The sequence below is a fragment of the Choloepus didactylus genome, chromosome 5 (genome assembly GCF_015220235.1).
Source record: "Choloepus didactylus isolate mChoDid1 chromosome 5, mChoDid1.pri, whole genome shotgun sequence".
Lineage (NCBI taxonomy): Eukaryota > Metazoa > Chordata > Mammalia > Pilosa > Megalonychidae > Choloepus > Choloepus didactylus.
This window is the reverse complement of record NC_051311.1, coordinates 148,791,611-148,810,213: the sequence shown is the minus strand read 5'-3', so window position 1 is coordinate 148,810,213 and position 18,603 is coordinate 148,791,611. Positions and strand designations below refer to the sequence as shown.

The 18,603-nt window shown below is 38.6% G+C and overlaps 1 protein-coding gene across 5 annotated transcripts in view; it reads left to right on the top strand.

The window, feature by feature from the left end:
* VPS41 (VPS41 subunit of HOPS complex) overlaps positions 1 to 18,603 on the top strand; it is a 194,022-nt gene that overhangs the window by 147,092 nt on the left and 28,327 nt on the right. For all 5 annotated transcript variants that reach the window (XM_037837118.1, XM_037837116.1, XM_037837117.1 and 2 more), the window contains 5 exons: positions 3,779 to 3,906; positions 5,293 to 5,437; positions 7,269 to 7,310; positions 7,464 to 7,514; positions 9,934 to 10,071. In XM_037837118.1, the coding sequence (XP_037693046.1) occupies positions 3,779 to 3,906; positions 5,293 to 5,437; positions 7,269 to 7,310; positions 7,464 to 7,514; positions 9,934 to 10,071 (504 nt within the window). The remainder of the gene's footprint in view (positions 1 to 3,778; positions 3,907 to 5,292; positions 5,438 to 7,268; positions 7,311 to 7,463; positions 7,515 to 9,933; positions 10,072 to 18,603) is intronic.

Here is an 18,603-nt window from a genome sequence, read left to right as displayed (position 1 = left end):
CAGGTAATACTAAAGGGAGCACTACAGACAAATAGTGCTCTCTCACAGGAGTGAGAGGTTTTGAACACATTTTGGGTGATGGTAGCACAACAATGTAAGTACACTGAACAAAGATGACTGTGAGTATGGTTGAAAGAGGAAAGTTAGGAGCATGTGGGACACCAGAAGGAAAGAGGAAAGATAAAGACTAGGCCTATAACTCATTAAAACCTAGAGTGCTCAACAATTGTGATAAAATGTACAAATATGTTTTTACTTGAGGGAGAACAGATGAATGTCAACCTTGCAAGGTGTTAAAAATGGGGTGGTATTGAGGAAAAAGTACAGTCAATGCAAACTAGAGACTATAGTTAACAGAAACATTGTATTATGCTTCCTTTAATGTAACAAAGACAATATACCAAAGCTAAATGCCTGTAAGGGGAGGATATATGGGAGGGCTATGGGACTCTTGGCATTGGTGATATTGTCTGACTCTTTTATTGTACTTTCCTTTTGTTGCTTTTTAACTATTTTTTTTTCTTTCTTTCTTTTGTCTTTCTACCTTCTTTGACTCTTCCTCCTTTTTGGAAGAAATGGAGATGTACTTATATAGACAGTGGTGATGGTGGTGAATGCATAAATACGTGATTATACAGGGAACCATCGATTATTTACTTATGACAGAATGTATGGTGGGTGAACAAAACCGTCTTTAAAAAAAGAAACTGGTTGGTGAAGAAACCTTGAGGGCACTATATTGAGTGAAATAAGTCAGATACATAAGGACAAATATTGTATGGTCTCACTGATAAGAACTAATTATAATTTGTAAACTCATAGACATGAAATACAAGTTACCAGGATATAGAACAAGGCTAAAGAATGAGGAGCGGTTGCTTATTGTGAGCAGAATGTTTAACTAGGTTGAGCTTAAGTGTTTGGAAATGGACGAGGTGATGGTAGCACATTATTGTGAGAATGACTAACAGTGCTGAATGGTCTGTGAATTTGGTGGAAAGGGTAAGCTCATATGTCATTAGAAGGAAATTGAAGTTTAAAATATGGCAGTGTATATGAAACAGTGAATCTTATGGTGGACAATGTTCATGATTAACTGTACAAATATTAGAAATCTCTTTCATGAACTAGAACAAATGTATGACACTATAACTAGAAGTTAATAATAGAGGGGTATATAGGGGAAAAATATACCTATTGCAAACTATGTACTACAGTTAGTAGTATTTTAACAGTCTTTCATCAACAGTAATAAATGCACTATACCAATACTATGAGTCAGTAATGGGGAGGGGGGTGGTTAGGGGTATGGGAGGATTTGAGGTTTCTTTTTTGTCTTTATTTCTTTTCTGGAGTAATGAAAATGTTCTAAAAATTTTAAAAAAATTAATTGTGGTGATGTATGCACAGCTGTATGATAATACCATGGGCAATTGATTGTGTAGTTTGGATCTTTTGGATGATTGTATGGTATGTGAACAGTCAGTAAAATTAAAATTTAAAAAAGTTAAAGCTTGTAGATGTTTTCTCCTGAGTGTTTTAGGATGTCCACCTGGCCAGTACTATTAAGGCTGTAAATAATTGTTTTTATTTTCATTAGCACTCATAAGAAATTCATATTTTAGCTTCCAGTATTCTTAGTATAATGTTTAATTTTGAATTAAATTGTCATATAATTGATCAGATAGCAGTATTGAATAACAGCACTTTTTAATCACATGTCATAAAGATGAAAATTTTGTGCTGCTATACAGAACACTCAAGATTAAAAAAGTAATAAACGATGCTTCTCTGTAATACTGACTTCTGAATTTACTCATTGTCCTAAAAAATTATGAAGTAACTATGTTTTCTTAGAATTAATGATGCCCTTTGACTTTTCTGTAAGGTTCTAACCAAACACATATGGCCCTGCCTTTTAATTTATAACCTAACAGAAACGTTTTAGTCAGGCTTTGTTTCTAATAATGGCAAATGTATATTAAAAATGATATGATTTCTATGGCATTTCATTCAATGAAAATCGAAAAATAGTTTTCAATGAAAACTTTTTAACCTTTTACTCATTATAAGGGGTACTAATTTTATCATGTCATCTCCCTAATGACTTTGTCCTCTAATTAATAATCATGGTCACAGGGTTGATTTCATCAGTATTTCTTAGCTAACAGAGAAAAGCCTAAAGTGGAATATAATAAATGTTCATTTCTGTTTATGTTTGAGTTGTCATTTTTTTTTTAATCACACAGTATGACCAGTCGTTTTGTCTTGCTTTACATTAGAAGTTGGCAATACTGTGAGGCCATTGCAGGGTTAGGGAAAAGAGTAAATAGAACCAAGCTTTCTTCTTCCATGAACAGTGTTATTCCTGATTTGGGGATTGTTGGGATCTGTCAGTATTGAGGTGGAAATCTTTTGGGATTTCTTTACCAGTCTTAAGAAGACAGAAACTTGATCCAATGTATCAGTTTGTTTCAGAAAACATTTTAATGTTCTGATTTAGTAGTTATGTAACGTGTCATCTTTACTTGTAAATCTCCTCCCCAACTCCCTAAAGTCAATATATAATCATGTTAATAGGTAGTAAGGTTGCAATTTGAAAGAGACAATGAATAGTCTGTTGTTTCGATCTCTTGCCATCCTGCCTAGGGTTACTTTAGTTAAAAAAAATGGGTGGAACTTCAGTGGAGACTATATTCCTGATTCTTTTGTGATTTTTTACCAAAACTGCTGCTTTACAGAAGCAACTTATACCAGATTATTTTCACTTCCAAATATCATTGAAATAAATCCAAAGTTGTTTAAGGCAATATTTGAATTATCACTTGATATTAATCATATAATTTTTTTTCAATAACATGAACATTTTTACTTCTGTTTGCTGTCTTTTGAATACTTCTAAGTTTTTTTTTTTCCTGAAAGTTGTCAAGGATCAATAAGTAAACCGCTTCACTGTACTTCAAGTTATAAACCCCAGGGGTTAAAGTCGAGGATCAGGAGGTCTGAGGCTACACAGAAATGAGATCAAGGGAAACAGGATCTGATCAAGAGATCTAAAGTTATCTCTCAGAACCCCAAAATTTTAGATTCAGAAATAGTCAGGATGAAATCTAGGAAATAAGACTGGCGCCAAAGTCCCAAATCCCAAAACAAAACTGGAATTGAGAGCCAGAGTAGAAAGAGGACAAAGATGGAAACTAGTTAAAGGTAGGATGCCAGGATCTCCTGAGTAGATTACCTATGAACCCACAAAAGACGATTTCACTGTAGGAGCAACTTAGTCCGGAGCAGGCCCACCATGTACAGTTATCCTGGATGTGCAGTATACGACCACATGGCCAATTACACATCAGCCCAGACCTGAGGTACATAGAAGGTGATGAGGAGAGCAACTGACTTCAGTAATATCTTTAAGATGTTAAAGATGCCATGTAAATTTTATAGTTAGTCCAGAATGAGGAGGGAACATGTCGAATCTAAACTATGCAAAGGGACTTCACGGAAGGAACGATTGCTTTCTTAGTTGTGCACTTGATAAAATGTAGTGGCTGGTACCACCTACTTCCCAGGAATGTTAGAGATTATCATGCAGTAATTCTTCCTATCTCCATTTGCTACCCTTAAAACCCATATTTTAAAAACTGATGAAATGATTATTGACTGAAATTTTAAACATAAAATTATTTGGTCTGTTGTATGAATACTTTTAAGCATTGTTTAAACTATCTGCATTGTTATCCTATTTAAAGAATGTTCTTCTGTTTTTCTTCCTGGTTAGGGTTTTGCCACATTGATCCGAGAGTGGCCTGGAGATCTATATAACAATTCAGTCATAGTTCAAGCAGTTCGGGATCACCTGAAGAAGGATAGTCATAACAGGACCTTACTGAAAACCCTGGCCGAATTGTGAGTATATTTTAGTATTGCTTTTTCCATGTCAAAGTACATTAAAAGTTTTTTATATTCTAGAGTCAGCCAACTCTGAATGGGAAAGAGACATATTCACTGTTAGTAAGAAACCTTCTATAAACCTCAAACTAGAAGATAAGGAAAAGGCATGAAACTGTGCTATTCTAATGGGATCTGTGGCACAGAGGAGGGAAAGCCCAATCAGTAGCAACTGCTGTAGGGGAGGGAGCGTGTTAGGTCTTAAGACCACTTAAGCCACATGGTTTCCCAGAGAGTGAGGCTCTGGATCTGTTACTCTTGGATCTGCAAGTTAGTGAATTTCTCAAACCTCAGATTCCAAATCTGTAAAATTACCAGTGTCAGTTCCTTCTGGGATTATTTTCAGGTTTAAATGAGATGTCATCATAAAGGACTAAGCACTGCGGCTGACACAGAGTCAGGGCTCGGAAGATAGAAGGTGTAGTCAATGTGTTCTGTATTTATTGGGCAACTTCAGGGACCCAGGCTTTGTGCTAGATGCCAGTGATAATGGGGATAGCCAAGATACACTCCTGCCTCCAGGAGCTCTGTGTAGTGAAACAAGAAGCATGCTGCAGGTTTACTCAAGAAGAGTGTTCCTGCCTCAACCCTTGTCTGCACCCCCACAACCTCAGACCACCCCTCTCCCATCTTCCTACATCTTTTGCCCAAGACTGAGGAAGTTACATCAGATCGATCTAGAATTCAGGACTGTTTAAGACTTTCTTCACAGGGAGTTGTGTTTGCTGCGTTCTGAGTCAGAATACTAATCAGTTTCTCTTGGAAACATGTTCTGTGTGTTCCTTGGCTCCTGTAGGGCTGTGAATAGTGGACTTACAGTACACTTTAGGTTCATGTGGCTTCAAGGAGCCATAATCAATGTGGAAAACATGGTTTCAGTGGAGGAATCACATTTCAATTTTATACAGCCTTACAAATGAACTTTTGGAATATAGTCCAGTTTTCTGCTGAGTACTGTTTGTAAGAATTTTAACTTGATTTTTCTATTACTAGATGAGGATTTCTTTCATTTTGGATCATAGATTCTTTACCAGACATGTGGATTTCTGTAAAAAATTTAAAACAGAGCCCCCAGTAGAGAGAATTTTTATGACTCGAGTATTGTAAATTTTCAAAAATTGGGATGAGACAGGAGATAAGATTTTGAGAAAGAAATACTTGTTGGTCATGTATAATTAAATCCCAAGGAATATTTTCCCAAATAGAATTCATTTTTCTGTCTAGATTTTCAGGTTCTCTCTCAGATTTTCAGTTTTTAATCTTATAGAACATGATCTAGATGGATTGCTTTTTTTTTATTAGAATTGTTGATGAATATTAATGTAAAAACTTTTGTGTTACCAGGTACACCTATGACAAAAACTATGGCAACGCCCTGGAAATATACTTAACGTTAAGACATAAAGATGTTTTCCAATTGATCCACAAGCATAATCTTTTCAGTTCTATCAAGGATAAAATTGTTTTATTAATGGATTTTGATTCAGAGGTAATGCACTTCTTACTTTAATACTGAGATGTTATTTTTACTCTTCCAAATTTTTTAATAGTTTGAACATATCTGCAAATACTCGATGGGGTAATGGTTCACCTAGCTTCACTAAGGCCAATCATGCTTAGAACTCTGACCCTCACTAGATGTTGTTTAGTTGTTCTTGGGGCTGGCATTCAGGACCCCTTTCCTGTGGAAACAATCTTAATTTGATGTGGAGCTTTAAAAATAGTGCATGTGTATGTGTGTGTAAAGCATTGTTTTAGTAAAACATGTCATAATTTGTAGAAACAAAGAAACAAGCCATATGCTTTGGCTCTTTTACTCTCTTAATTGTATGTCCTGGAATTGAGATTTTAAGTAGATTTAATTTTTGATCCATTTATTGCTGTTTTATTCTTTAATATTCACCCATTTAACATGCAGAGTTTCCACTGGCCTCAGCTGATGCTCAGGCAAAGAACATATGGAGTGTGTTATTTTATTGTCAAGCAAGTTTGAATCGTGGCTCACAACTAATGAGGGGGACCTGGCACTCCACAGTGCACAGTGGCTCGTGTAAAGTGATACAAGCTGTGTTTTCAAAGGAAACTAATGACAAGTGCTGGTGATGGAAATAAAGAGGTTCTCTAAACACAGTAGTTCTTATTCAGAAAATTGGAATTTTAGATAAAGCAAAGAACAGAATTCTGAGGGCTCCAAAGGAGCTACTTGCATTTTTCAATTATATTTTACTGTATTTAGGAGTGTTATGTGTTATATTAGTTTTCACAAAATGAAATTTTATTTAGACAGTAGCTAAATCTACCATTTTCTGAGAGATGGTTTTAGCCCTTTGTTAATGCTGAATCCATCAAGTCTTCAGGGACTACACATCTACAAAGGATTAGTGCAGTTCCAAAGAAGCTCAGGTGCAGAGGTTCTGCTTCTCTGGCAGAAGATGATTAAGAGGATGAGATGCTTATATCAAAATTAATTGCCTTTCTCCCCTTATGCCCATCCCCCCACCTATGTGTCTTGAGAGTCAAATTTTGCATATGTAGCTGTGGAGAAAAGATGAATGAGCTGAAACTAATTGTTATTCAAGATTATGAACCCAAGTCAGAAATCTTAGAGTTTTCTAATTAGACTTTAGGGATAATCTATTCCAACATCCTCATATTTCAGAGCCAAAAAAACACACCAAAACCTTTGGGACAGATAGCTAGGTAGTATCAAGTCAAGATCCAAGTAGTCTGCATGAGATTCGGCCTGGTAGGCTGTCTTCCCACCACCTCCTGTTACAAACACTGTGCCCAGTTTGTTTCATGGATGTTCACGGCGGTTACTGTAAATTCTAAAGCCTGTAAGCTCTATATGGTTCTGAAACTTCAGGATCTTTTTCTTTTTCTGGCTCTACCCTTTTTTCAGCTCCCTATATTTGGGGTCTCATAGGGTGGCTGGTTAAGGGTCGGGACCAGAAGCAGCACTCATTCTTGCGGGACTGGTGATGAGATGCTCTCTGTCACCTAGAGTCATGGAGAAACTGGGGAAGGTCTGAGACATCAGAGGCTGGACTATGTGTCATCAAGATATTTTGTATTTAGTATCTGTAGCAAGACACCATTTTAGTGGTGTACAAAACTCCTAAGCCGCCGATTGAGACATATTTGAAAGTGCACACCTTTATTAATATCTCACATAAAGGCCATTTTAAAGCTAAGGACCTCCTTAAGTATAGAAAATAAGCCCTCCTCCTTTAACTGGGGTAGCACTTACAATTCTTTGTGTTTAATGTTGTCTTCTTACATGGCAAACTGTGATAATTGTGGCAATTTTTATGTTTCAGAAAGCTGTTGACATGCTTTTGGACAATGAAGATAAAATTTCAGTGAGTATCTTTTGTTCTTTTGTTTGTTACCAGATGAATGTCTGGGTTGAGGATAGCCATAAAGAAGGGAGAAAGGGAGACATTTATCACATAATTTTGCAACTGTATTTGTGTCCCCATAGCTCTACTTTTAAATTTTCTTTTTTCTTGTAGATTAAAAAGGTAGTGGAAGAATTAGAAGATAGACCAGAGTTGCAGCATGTGGTGAGCAGGACAGCCTTCTTCTTTTGCCCCTTTGATTGACTGTTGTGGCGAGTCACCTTTCAGTATTGGTCTGAGGATACTGGAGTGGCCTCCCAAGGAGATTAACGTTTGTATTGGAGATTTGACCATAAACGGTATTCTGCAGTTATTAAAAATGCAGCATCTGCTGTGAATCTCAAGCGAGGGATTACTTGTGGATCAGGCATTTGAATGTTGGCTCACAATTGAATTGTGACCAACAATAACAAAAAAAGTAACCATTTGCATTTTTGTGTTATTTTATGGTAGCTTGAAGTAAGCACCTTTCTTCTGTAGTTCCCATTAAATATAATTATGGTATCAGTTACAGCGAAAGCTGGTATCTACCCCAGTATGTGCCATGCAGGCATCAAGTTCTCATGTCAAGGAATTATCCCACAACCGTTCTGTGTCCAAGACCCCAGAATGATAAGGAGCAGAGCCCCAGTTTTTTTCCCTCCTCCTGACACTAGCTAATCTCACTTCCCTCATATGGTCTAGGTTGTTGTGTCACCAAGGCCCATTTTTCTTGATTTCCCTGGAGGCTGAATTGATTCTCTGCACTGCTGTCATTGTGGGGATAAAGCAAGAGTAGATGTTTTCTGTGCCCTTTAAAAAATATACAAGAAAAGGCTTCAGTGAAAATAGGCATTGTACCAGGAGGACTGTGGGTCGTGAACATGAGTGCACTTGTATCTTTGCCCACCTCCTTGCACCCCAGGAGGAACAGGGACAAGAGCATTTGCTTTCAAAGTCAGTTTGATACTCCAGGATAGGAATATGACACGTTTTTCTCCCCCCTCAGGGGTGGTGCAGATACTATCGCTATATTGTTAATGCTTAGGACTCTCAGGATTATCTGCTTACCCAAGCAAGTCTCTGCAAAGCTGGCCACCTTGGGAATTTGTTTATAAAGCAGTGATTTCTGACCTACTTAAGCCACGAGACAGGAGTGTGGGCAGTAGGTATCTGTGTGGCAGCGTGATTAGTGCAGTGGTGAAATGGTGGCAGGGCCCACACTAAAATGGCTCATCTGCCCTGTCAGACAGTGTAATGTCTCTATAAATTCGGCCTGGCAGATATGACAGTGCCTCCCTATCTCGTTTGCACTCTGGGAAACGGGCCCATGTATCACAGCTCACGGACTGACCCCGGTGCCGGTGGGACTGACAGAGGTCCTTCATCAGTCCAGCATGGCGGAGCTGCTCCTCGGCTCGGCACATGGCTTGGTCTACCCGTTCTTACCTCCCCTTCTTGCCTTAGGGAGACATGAACCTTCAGCCTGAGGAGTGGTTTCATAATGTGCATAGGTCATGGTTTGGCTTCTGTAGAGGATATGTACAACAGCCAATATCAGCTATCAGCTTTATAACCACAGCTTCAGGGGCAGACTAATGCTCTGTTTATTATGAACCAGTAACCCGAAACAAGCACCCCAGGTATGCATGCACTTTAGGCTGTGGATCTGATTGAGCTCTTCCTTCCTCCAGTGTCGTGGGTGTTTTGTTTACATTTGATTTAACTAAACATTGAACATCAACTTCTCACTTTCTGTGTAATATATTGATAGACTTAATCTTGCCTTGGGAGTAAATAGAAAGTGAATTACTCACTTTCTTTGAGGTCTTAACTTTTTCTGATAGCTAGATAAGGAATCAGTTTTTGCTCAGAGTTCAGGAACCTGTTATCTGCTTGGTTTTTACTCTTGTCTGCCTGGCAGCAAATTAACACAAGTTGCTATCTCCACCTGTTGCTCCTAACCTGGTTTGCTTTTGATGCCACCATTAAAGGCAACATTTCATTGCAAACACAGTACTAAGAGTTAACAAGAAGGAGATGAAGAATGTATGAAAATTAATTTAGTGCTTGCTACTTGAGTTTTTAAGAGCATATGCTTGTATGTGACTCTACCTCCTTTTGTGTAAAAGAAGAGAATTTTTTATGATCTAGGATGACCATTTATCAAACATTTTAGTTTTGAAGTGAAGCAGACGATGATGATGATATTAACTCTATTGCTATTATTAACATTTCTGTAGTGCTTGGTATATGCCAGGCACGGCTCTTAGTAATTTATAAATGGCAACTCATTTAATCCTTATGACAGCCCAAGGGAGTTTTTGTAGATAAGGAAACAGAGTCACAGAGACTTGCCCAAGCTCACCTTGGTAAGTGGTGGAGCCAGATCACTCAGGGCCATTCCAGAAAGACGTCAGAATCTCCCTGCTTTCTCGAAGGCATTCTCCTTTGTACTTCTCCACTACCTAAAGGTTCTTTTTGAAAATTGCTCCTTCCCCAGTCTCTCCACTGATGCTCTTCAGGACTGAAAATAACAGTGTTAAGCAGGTACTGATTTTTGTTTTAAAAAAAAAATTCACGGGTTATCCTTTGCTCCTTTTAGTATTTGCATAAGCTTTTCAAGAGGGACCATCATAAGGGGCAACGCTACCATGAAAAACAGATCAGCCTTTATGCTGAATATGATCGACCAAACTTGCTGCCATTTCTCCGAGATAGTATCCACTGCCCACTTGAAAAGGTAAGTCACCGACTCCCCCACCTGTACCTTTCAGGTTAAGAAGTTGTCATTGTTGGTACCCCTGTTTGCATTCTGGTTCTCTGGACCCCATTCATCCATCCCTGTTCCAAGGAAAGACTGTTGCTCTCAGGGCAGTAGGTTTTGCTGGAACATTTTGATGAGAAAAGGAGGTCCTGTTTGATTAGAGTTGGGTGAAGAGCTCAAGCATTTCTGTGGCAGGTTTAATTGGAATAGAGGCTTAATCTAGGACCTCAAATCATAATCAACCATAAAGGAAAAAAGATACCAGGAGTCTGTCAGGTTACTGGGATAAAAATGGAACCACAGAGCCAGAGCAAGGGAGAGAGACACAGTATATCTGAAGTGAAAAGCAGTTGTTCTAGTCAGGACCCACGTTTGCTAAGCCAAGGTCAGTAACTTAGATCCTGTACCTTGTCTGCTTGAAATAGCCATCATGTGTTTCTCTGTATTTTTCTGTCATATTGCTTTCCATTATAATTGTCTATTTATTAGTCTCTCTTACCCAATATTCTATAAATTTTTCAAGAACAAGAAGCTTATCCGTGCTCATTTTTGGTAAACCCAGAACTGAACACAAATTGACACAAACTGTTGCATTGTGAGTAAATTAATAAATAAGTGAATATATATAAGATCATAGTAAGGGCTATATATGGACTAGTAAATTTTATGAGACCATTGTTTCAAAATAAATTAATATTTACTATGTATGTGCTGATAACAGAGTAGTCTTAAAGCCAACAGTTTTGTTTCCCACAGTTCCTGATACCATCAGACACTATTGTTTCCTGCAGTTCCCCTTACCCCCAGTTCCCCCTCTGGAATGCTAGCTAACATCTACAGATGTCCTACTAAATTCAGATGGCCAGATAACAAATACCTTTTAGTCAGCTTTGTGTAGCAACAGAAACAAAAAGCATGTTTGATTCATGAGAGGTATGTATAAAGAGGTTGATAGCTCACAGTTTAGGCATACTCACAAAAAGTTGCTTCTTTAACCTATTTGATTATCTTTAAATATACTGGATTTACTGGGAACCAATTTCAACTCAATGGATTTTTAAAGTCTACAAGAGTTGATGCAAAATTATCTTGCCTGAATATTAATTTAAGAAAAGCTTTATCATTTTATATTTTGGGCCCTAGAATATATTCTCAAGAATAAACTTGGGAATATATCCTCTTACCCTAAAAATAAACAGATATTCCCCTCTTCTCTGACCATGGAATCTTATAATCTAAAAGAGGAGAGAATCTTCTGTTTGCCTCTCACACTCTGAGGAAATGTTTTCTCTGGAGAACAAGTGACTGTCTCCAGTTGAACTCCTCAGACGAAGCCATGTGGGTGCCTTGCAGTCATCTGTTCTAGTTTACTAATGCTGCTGGAATGCAAAACACCAGAGATGGACCTGCTTTTATAAAAGGGGGTTTATTTGGTTACACGTTCACAAGGCCACAAAGTGTCCAAGGCAACACACCAGCAATTAGGTACCTTCACTGGAGGATGTCCAAGGGTGTCCGGAAAACCTCTGTTAGCTGGAAAGGCACGTGGCTGGTGTCTGCTCCAAAGTTCTGGTTTCAAAATGGCTTTCTCCCAGGACATTCCTCTCTAGGCTGCACTTCCTCAAAAATGTCACTCCTAGTTGTTCTTGGAGTGTTTGTCCTCTCTTAGCATCTCTGGAGCAAGAGTCTGCTTTCAACAGTTGTCTCCAAACTGTCTCTCATTTGCAGCTCCTCTCTCAGCTTCTGTGCGTTCCTCTAAGTGTCCCTCTTGACTGTGGCTCCTCTTCAAAATGTCACTCTCAGCTGCACTGAGTTCCTTCTGTTTTTCAGCTCATTTATATGGCTCCAGTGATCTAATTTATACCCACCCTGAATGGGCAGGGCCAACACCTCCATGGAAATTATCCAGAGTCATCACCTACAGTTGGGTGGGGCACATCTCCATAGAAGCACTCAAAGAATTACAGTCTAATCAACACTGATGTGTCTGTCCACACAAGATTACATCAAAGATAATGGCATTATAGGGGACATAATACATTCAAACCGGCACACCATCCCTCGCTCATTCTTCTCACATGTTAAACACAAGAGGCAGAGGTGCCGTCCAGCCTGCATGTCCATGCTTCTCACACACTGTCAACCCAGCTGACTGAAAGGTGTCCAAGTTTAGCACTGCTCAGCAGAAGGCCCACTGCTGTACCCAAAAGGAAGAAAATTGCAGTCCTATACATGGTTCTTCTAATTCATGGGACCTGCTTAGAGTATTTGCATAATAGACCTGTTCCTCTGAAAACAACAAATTACATACAAATGAAGACAATGCAACCACCCTGAAACCAGTTATGTTTTAAACACTGTTTGTTTTTTAAATTCTCTCATGTTTTCCACTGCAAGAGAATTTTGAACAGAATGGTTTAGAGAGGGTAATGGTGGAAACAGACCATTATAAAATATCAAAGTAATAATCCACATTTTTAGAATTCCTTAAATGGGCTTTCATGTTACAGGTCATTAAGACTTCTTTGTAACAGATTATGTCAATCCATTGTGGGAAATCTGTTTATTTTTTTAAAAAGGAAACAAAAACACATCACTCTCTTCTTGCTCAGATACCCAAAGCTATCTTAAAGGAGATATCTTAAAGGATGAAAAATCTCATTCCTTTTTCCTTAGGAACAAGAATTTTATTTACAGTTAATCATCTTAGAAACAGATTCCTTTTACGTTTACTCATAAGATGAAGATGATACCATATATACCAATTCATGAATATGAGTCGATTTTTACCCCATTAAATGTATCTCAAGTGTGCTAGCAGTGAAGTGAAGGTCATGGAATGTAGTTTGGCCTTTTATTGCCTAAAGAGAAGCTCAGAAAATGTGGTCTCCTTTTATACTGAATGTATAGTTAAGAACCTTAAAATGTCAGTGTCCTTTAAGTTTTCAGAGGCATTATTCAGAGCATATTGCCCCACTATTGTTGATAAATCATTTCCGCCAGAATAGCGGTTATATCTTCCCCATTTCTAGTTGTCTGCCTTGGCTAGATTTGGTTAACTGTGGAGAGGTGGGAGATTTCAAATTGGCTGTTGGTTGAGGTCTCCAAGAATCCTTGTCAGCCTTACTTTTGAATTGATTGAAATCCCACAATCAATAGTATTTGACCAAAAATTTTGTAGAGACCCTGACATTACATCAGAAGCCCTTTAGGGACATAGTTATCAAAGGCCTGAGTTTGTAATTTAAAATCACCACAGTTCTTAAAATCAAAAATTAATCATAAATGTTTATGAAAATTTTTCATTCTAAGAGAGATGGAGATTTTACAGGAATTGAAAACATCTACAGCAATTTTTTAAAAATCTTGTATATTTCTGTAGTGCTTTTATACTATGTGGTATGCTTTTATGTACCTCATTTCATTTAATCTATACAAAAGTGCAGTTGGGCGGGTAGAGTCATTTTACTCATGATGAGCTGAGCTTTAGAAAGTTGACAGAAACTGGCCAGAGAGCTCAGCTGATAGGTTGAGGGGCCAAGGCTTGGAACCTGGATCTTTGACTTCGGATCCCTTGTTCTTCCCACTCTAAGAAAGAATCACTTTTCAATTTTAAAAAGTTAAACTACTAACAACAGTAATAATAAAGATATCTCTTAGTATTGCAAGATTCATGAAAAACAAGGGTTGTTTTTTTTTTATACTGTTAAACTGTCCTTTCTTTGCCCAATGTGCTTACCAGGCACTAGTTTTCATTTTGCCAATTTGATGCTTATGCCTAGAGTGTTAAAAGCAGAGTAGGAGCTGTGTAGCTTTGGCACATTTATGCCTGAGTTTATGATCTCTCCCATATCTGATGGCATTCACAAGGTGGCAGTATTTATGAATTTGGAGGAATAAAACTGGGAGATGCAAAGTATATAGATTTTCACTAAATAATTTTAAAGAGAAGATTGGATAAAAGATTCCAGGGACAAGGATAGGTAGAAATCATTATTTAATTCACCATTGATGAGGTTCCTGTTAGTTACCCCAGAAATTTCTGAATCTGTTCCTTACCTTTATACCAAATCAGGAAAAGGAGAATTAAAATATATTGCATCATTTTTTAGTCATGTTCTGTCTTTTCACTTTTATTTTTGCTACTCTTCTTTTCCATGTGTATGTATTGTGTGTGTTGGCTTTAAAATCTCCATTTTTCTTCTCTTTCCTCTAGATGGAGCACTATTGTCCGGGAACAGTCAAGAATCTAAAATAAGGAAATGTGCTTTTATGCCTCATTTGTGTCATTAATAGAAAAATCCTAAGTACTAGAAATTCTTTTTACATTTTATTCAAAATTTCTAGAGATTTATAAAATCTTTACTTTCTCATTTGTGAGTAGGTAATTTTAAGATTCTATTAGAAATTAATTGTAAAACATTTACAAAATCTCTGAAATTCAATTGTAAGAGACTCACATTATCTTTGAGCTTAGTGACTTATGTCTGCTTGCATTCCATACCATTCTTGACTTTCAGCTTGCTTTTAGAAACTTCTTCCCACATGAATTTTCAGTTTGATAGTATCATACAAGAGGCACCATCCTGTGGAACTTTCTGTGATGATGGAAAAGTTCTATAATTTGTAGTGTCCACGGTAGCCACTAGCCACCTTTGGCCACTGAGCGTTTGAATGCAACTAATGCAGCTGAGGAACTGAATTTTTAATTCTGTTTAGTTGTAATTAAACTAAATTCAAATAGCCACATATAGCAAGTGGCTACAATATTGAACACCTCGGGTGAGCCTTCAAACTGCAAACTCTTTGCGGATTGAGACAAACATATTCTCAGGCATTCTCAGACAGATGAGATAAAGGAGGGTGATTCTGTTTGAAACTTTTAAATGGTATTTTAAAGTGTCAGTAAATTTCCAAGTATGAAATTGATTTATGGATAAGCAATTTCATAGTTTTAGTAATAAATTGCTGTAAGGAGTATAAATACACACTTATCTTTATTCAGACCACGAAAGTGTAGTCAGGACAGGACTCTTCTACAAATGCAAATTGTCTGGACTGGATGCTCCAGAGAAAGAGCTCAAGACCAGTGAGCCCCTTCATTTTCATTAACCTCAGAAGGACTTTGTCCCCTAAACATTTAGTACATGCAGGACAGCAGTGGACGGACAGCAGGTCAGGATAAATAGGGTATTTGCTGTAAGGAAATGATTGGCGGAGAGAATCCGAGAGCAGCGCACGCTGGTACCATGAGGCTGCCCTTCATGCTGCTGCTTGAGTCTTTTTTTCTATCCCTTTAATTTCTTCTTCTCTAATTAGAGTTTGTCTGTAATTGGTCCTCAGACCTTTATCGTCATTCAGTGTGCTTCTTCATAGACTCCACCTGGACTGAGGCTACACTTAGCCTAAGTTTATGTCCGTTCTGTCTTTATGTTTTTCCTTCAATCCTGCCCCTCCTTAACATACACCTCAACTGCCCCAAGAACCTCCTAAAGGGACCTATACAGTATATTAAGTAATCTTCCTTTATATCGAAAACTTTTGAGTAATTCCCCATTGCATAGACTCTTGGCCTCACTTTCTACACTTGTTTTAAAGGATTATAGAATATTAATACCAGAAAGTTCCTTAAATACATTGAATCAAACTCCCATTTTATAGAACTGGTTGGTAGTCGAGACCAGAGAGCAAAATGAAATCTGTTGACTTGTATGCTGGTCTAGTGCTTTTTCCAGTTAATTCATCACGCTTCTTTTGAAAAAGAGGCTTAGTGACTTTATTCGTTCATTTCATCCACACAGCCTTAGTTCTACCTTCTCCACCCACTGGGGCCCAAAGTGGGGTGCCCCTTTGAACTCATTTGCCCATGGCCACCCGAGTTTATTCCAGTGGTCCAGCCTTGAGCCTCCGTGTTGTTTGATGCCCTGAACACTAGTGTGCTCTCTATACCACCATAAGTATAGCAATTTTCAGTTTTATTCCTGCTGATAAGCTAATATTTGCTTGTGACTTGACATTTACAAATCCCTTTTTAGTTATGTTATTTCATTCTTATGGCAATTTAATTTCCTCAGTGCTTAATTAGCATTGTACTACTTTCTTGCAAATGCCCCCATTACAAATTTAGAAAAGAGACTTGAAGAGGTGAACTCCCCGGGTGGTGGTGCTGGAACTTCTCCCTATAGCTTTTCATCTTTTAGTCTCAGCTCACATAGCACCTTCTTCTGGACGACGTTCTTTGAACACTCTCCTCTTCCCTCTCCAGCCCCTACTGAGTTATAGACACCTTCTTTCCTTTCTGTCCTCCTCTAAACATTCTACCTACCCAGCTGTATTACAGTTTTCTGTTTACCTATGAATGACACAGTCTCATTAAATCACAAGCTGTTTGTCTACCTGTATCTCCAACACCTAGCACGAATCCAGGCACTCAGTTGATTGGTCAGTAATTATTTTTTGGAATAATCCCAGGTCCTCTGACCTCTGATTTTTTTGCTCTGTCTCTTGCTATATAACATCTTATTTGTGATCCTGTATCTGGGAAAGTTATCACTGCAGAAGAGTAAAGGATTGTTAAGGCAGTCCCATTGTTTATAGCGATTACTAAACTAGCAAGGTGATGTATAGGGATAGGTAAACCATGCTTTTCATGAAACCAAATGAGGATTTTCTAAGTGTTGGTTATGATTAGGTTCAGACATGGGTGATAAAAATCCCCAGACTATAGTGGCCTGAACAGAGTAGCAGGTTAGTTCTCTGCCCCGTGGAAGTCCTGGTGGAGTGGCCCCACTGGGGTGGCCTGCCTCGTGGTCAGAGCCCAGGCTCTTTTCTCTTGTTGCTCCTACCCTGTGAACTTGACCTCATGACCCAAGATAGTGCCATCCATATTTCCAGGAGTAGTTTGGACGGAAGGACTGAAAATAAGAAAGCAAAGGGTTGAAACACACCGCCACTTAAGGAAGGCTTGCAGAAGCTGCCATTCCAGGGTTCTGATTCAGCTCTTTGGTGAACATTGTTTGGCTCCTCGACCACTGGGGAGACTGGGAGTTTTTTGTTTTTGTTTTTTAATTCTGGGCCCCTAAAATCTTATTACTACAGGAGCAGTGGGAAAAGGATACTGGGGATTAACCAGTTATCTCTGCCACATAGTTTTTAAACTAATCTTGATGTGACTAATCAAAATAACAGTTTTTCCTCCACATTGTGACCGTCAGTTATTCTTATCTCCTCATTTAAATGTTGTGTGTACTTTAAAACACCATCCTAATTTCATTGTAATCCTGACATAGTGTTCATGTTTTTGGTTTTTTTTTTACATTTACTATTATATATTACTACCGATCACTCCATTCAACATGTTTTCTCCCCTGTAGCCATTAATATCCAACAAAAGATGCAGATTTAAAATATATATTCTACAGAAAACTTTTAAGTCAAAAATCAAAACTATCTCCTGCTGTGGTTTCCCTAGACAGATCATTGAGCCAGAAAAGCTAAGTAACTTGTGCTGCTCTGTTCTTCCCCTTGGTTCTTGGCTTTAGAACAACCTTACCTGGTTGTTTTTTCATTGATTTGTTTTGTTTTTTAATTTTTTGCGGTAAGGTATCATATAACATGAAATTTGCCATTCTGGTTGTTTGTTGATCACCACCCTGAGTAAGCAGTCTTCCTCCTGAAGCCTTTTCTGCCTACCTATTTATTTTTAAAATAATGAGCGCGCACCTTTTGTGGCCCAGGTGTTGCACATGGCTCTGGGCTCGGAGCAGACTGGTCCTGGCAGACAGGAATTCAAGATACAAGGAGAGGAGTCAAGAATTGCAGTTGTGCTTAAGTGCTGTGAGGGTGTGTTCAGGGTGCAGTGCAAGTGCCTGCCTGGGATCTGAGCTGATGTGGGAGCCAAGGGAATATTGGTCTTGGGTATTTGCCAGGCGTGGGGGTGGGAGCGAGGGTAGCATTTCCAGCAGCAGCGACACCATGGAGAGCTGAGCAGGGTGTGAGGTGAGGCTGCGCAGGGGGGCAGTACCAGATCCTGGATGCTTCATGGCCAAGCTCCAGTTCTCACCTTCAGTACAAGCACAGTGATGCAGCAGGAAGGTTCCGTAGGAGGGGTCTGGAACCAGGGCTCCCTTTTGAACTGCTGTGCAGCACAGAACACCCAGGTCAGAAGTCACCTCTTCTGAGAAGCTTTTCACAAGAGTTCAGTGTCCTACTCAGTGCACATGACCCTCTCATGTTCCCCTGATGGTGGGATTACGTGTCATCCCATCTCTGTCCCCCATCCCATATACCGAGCTCCCTGAGGTGGGAGTTATGTTGCCTCCCCTTCTCCTAAACCTTCTCCTTCTCTTTGTTCTCCTCTTACATGTCATCGTTATCAGTATTTGAATCATTGATCATTGTCATCTTTGCGTCTTTATCCAACCTTACCCTCTGGTACCCAGCAAAGACTATACAGTTAATGTATATACAGTCCTTTACAACTGTTGAATTATTCATAAGCAAATAACA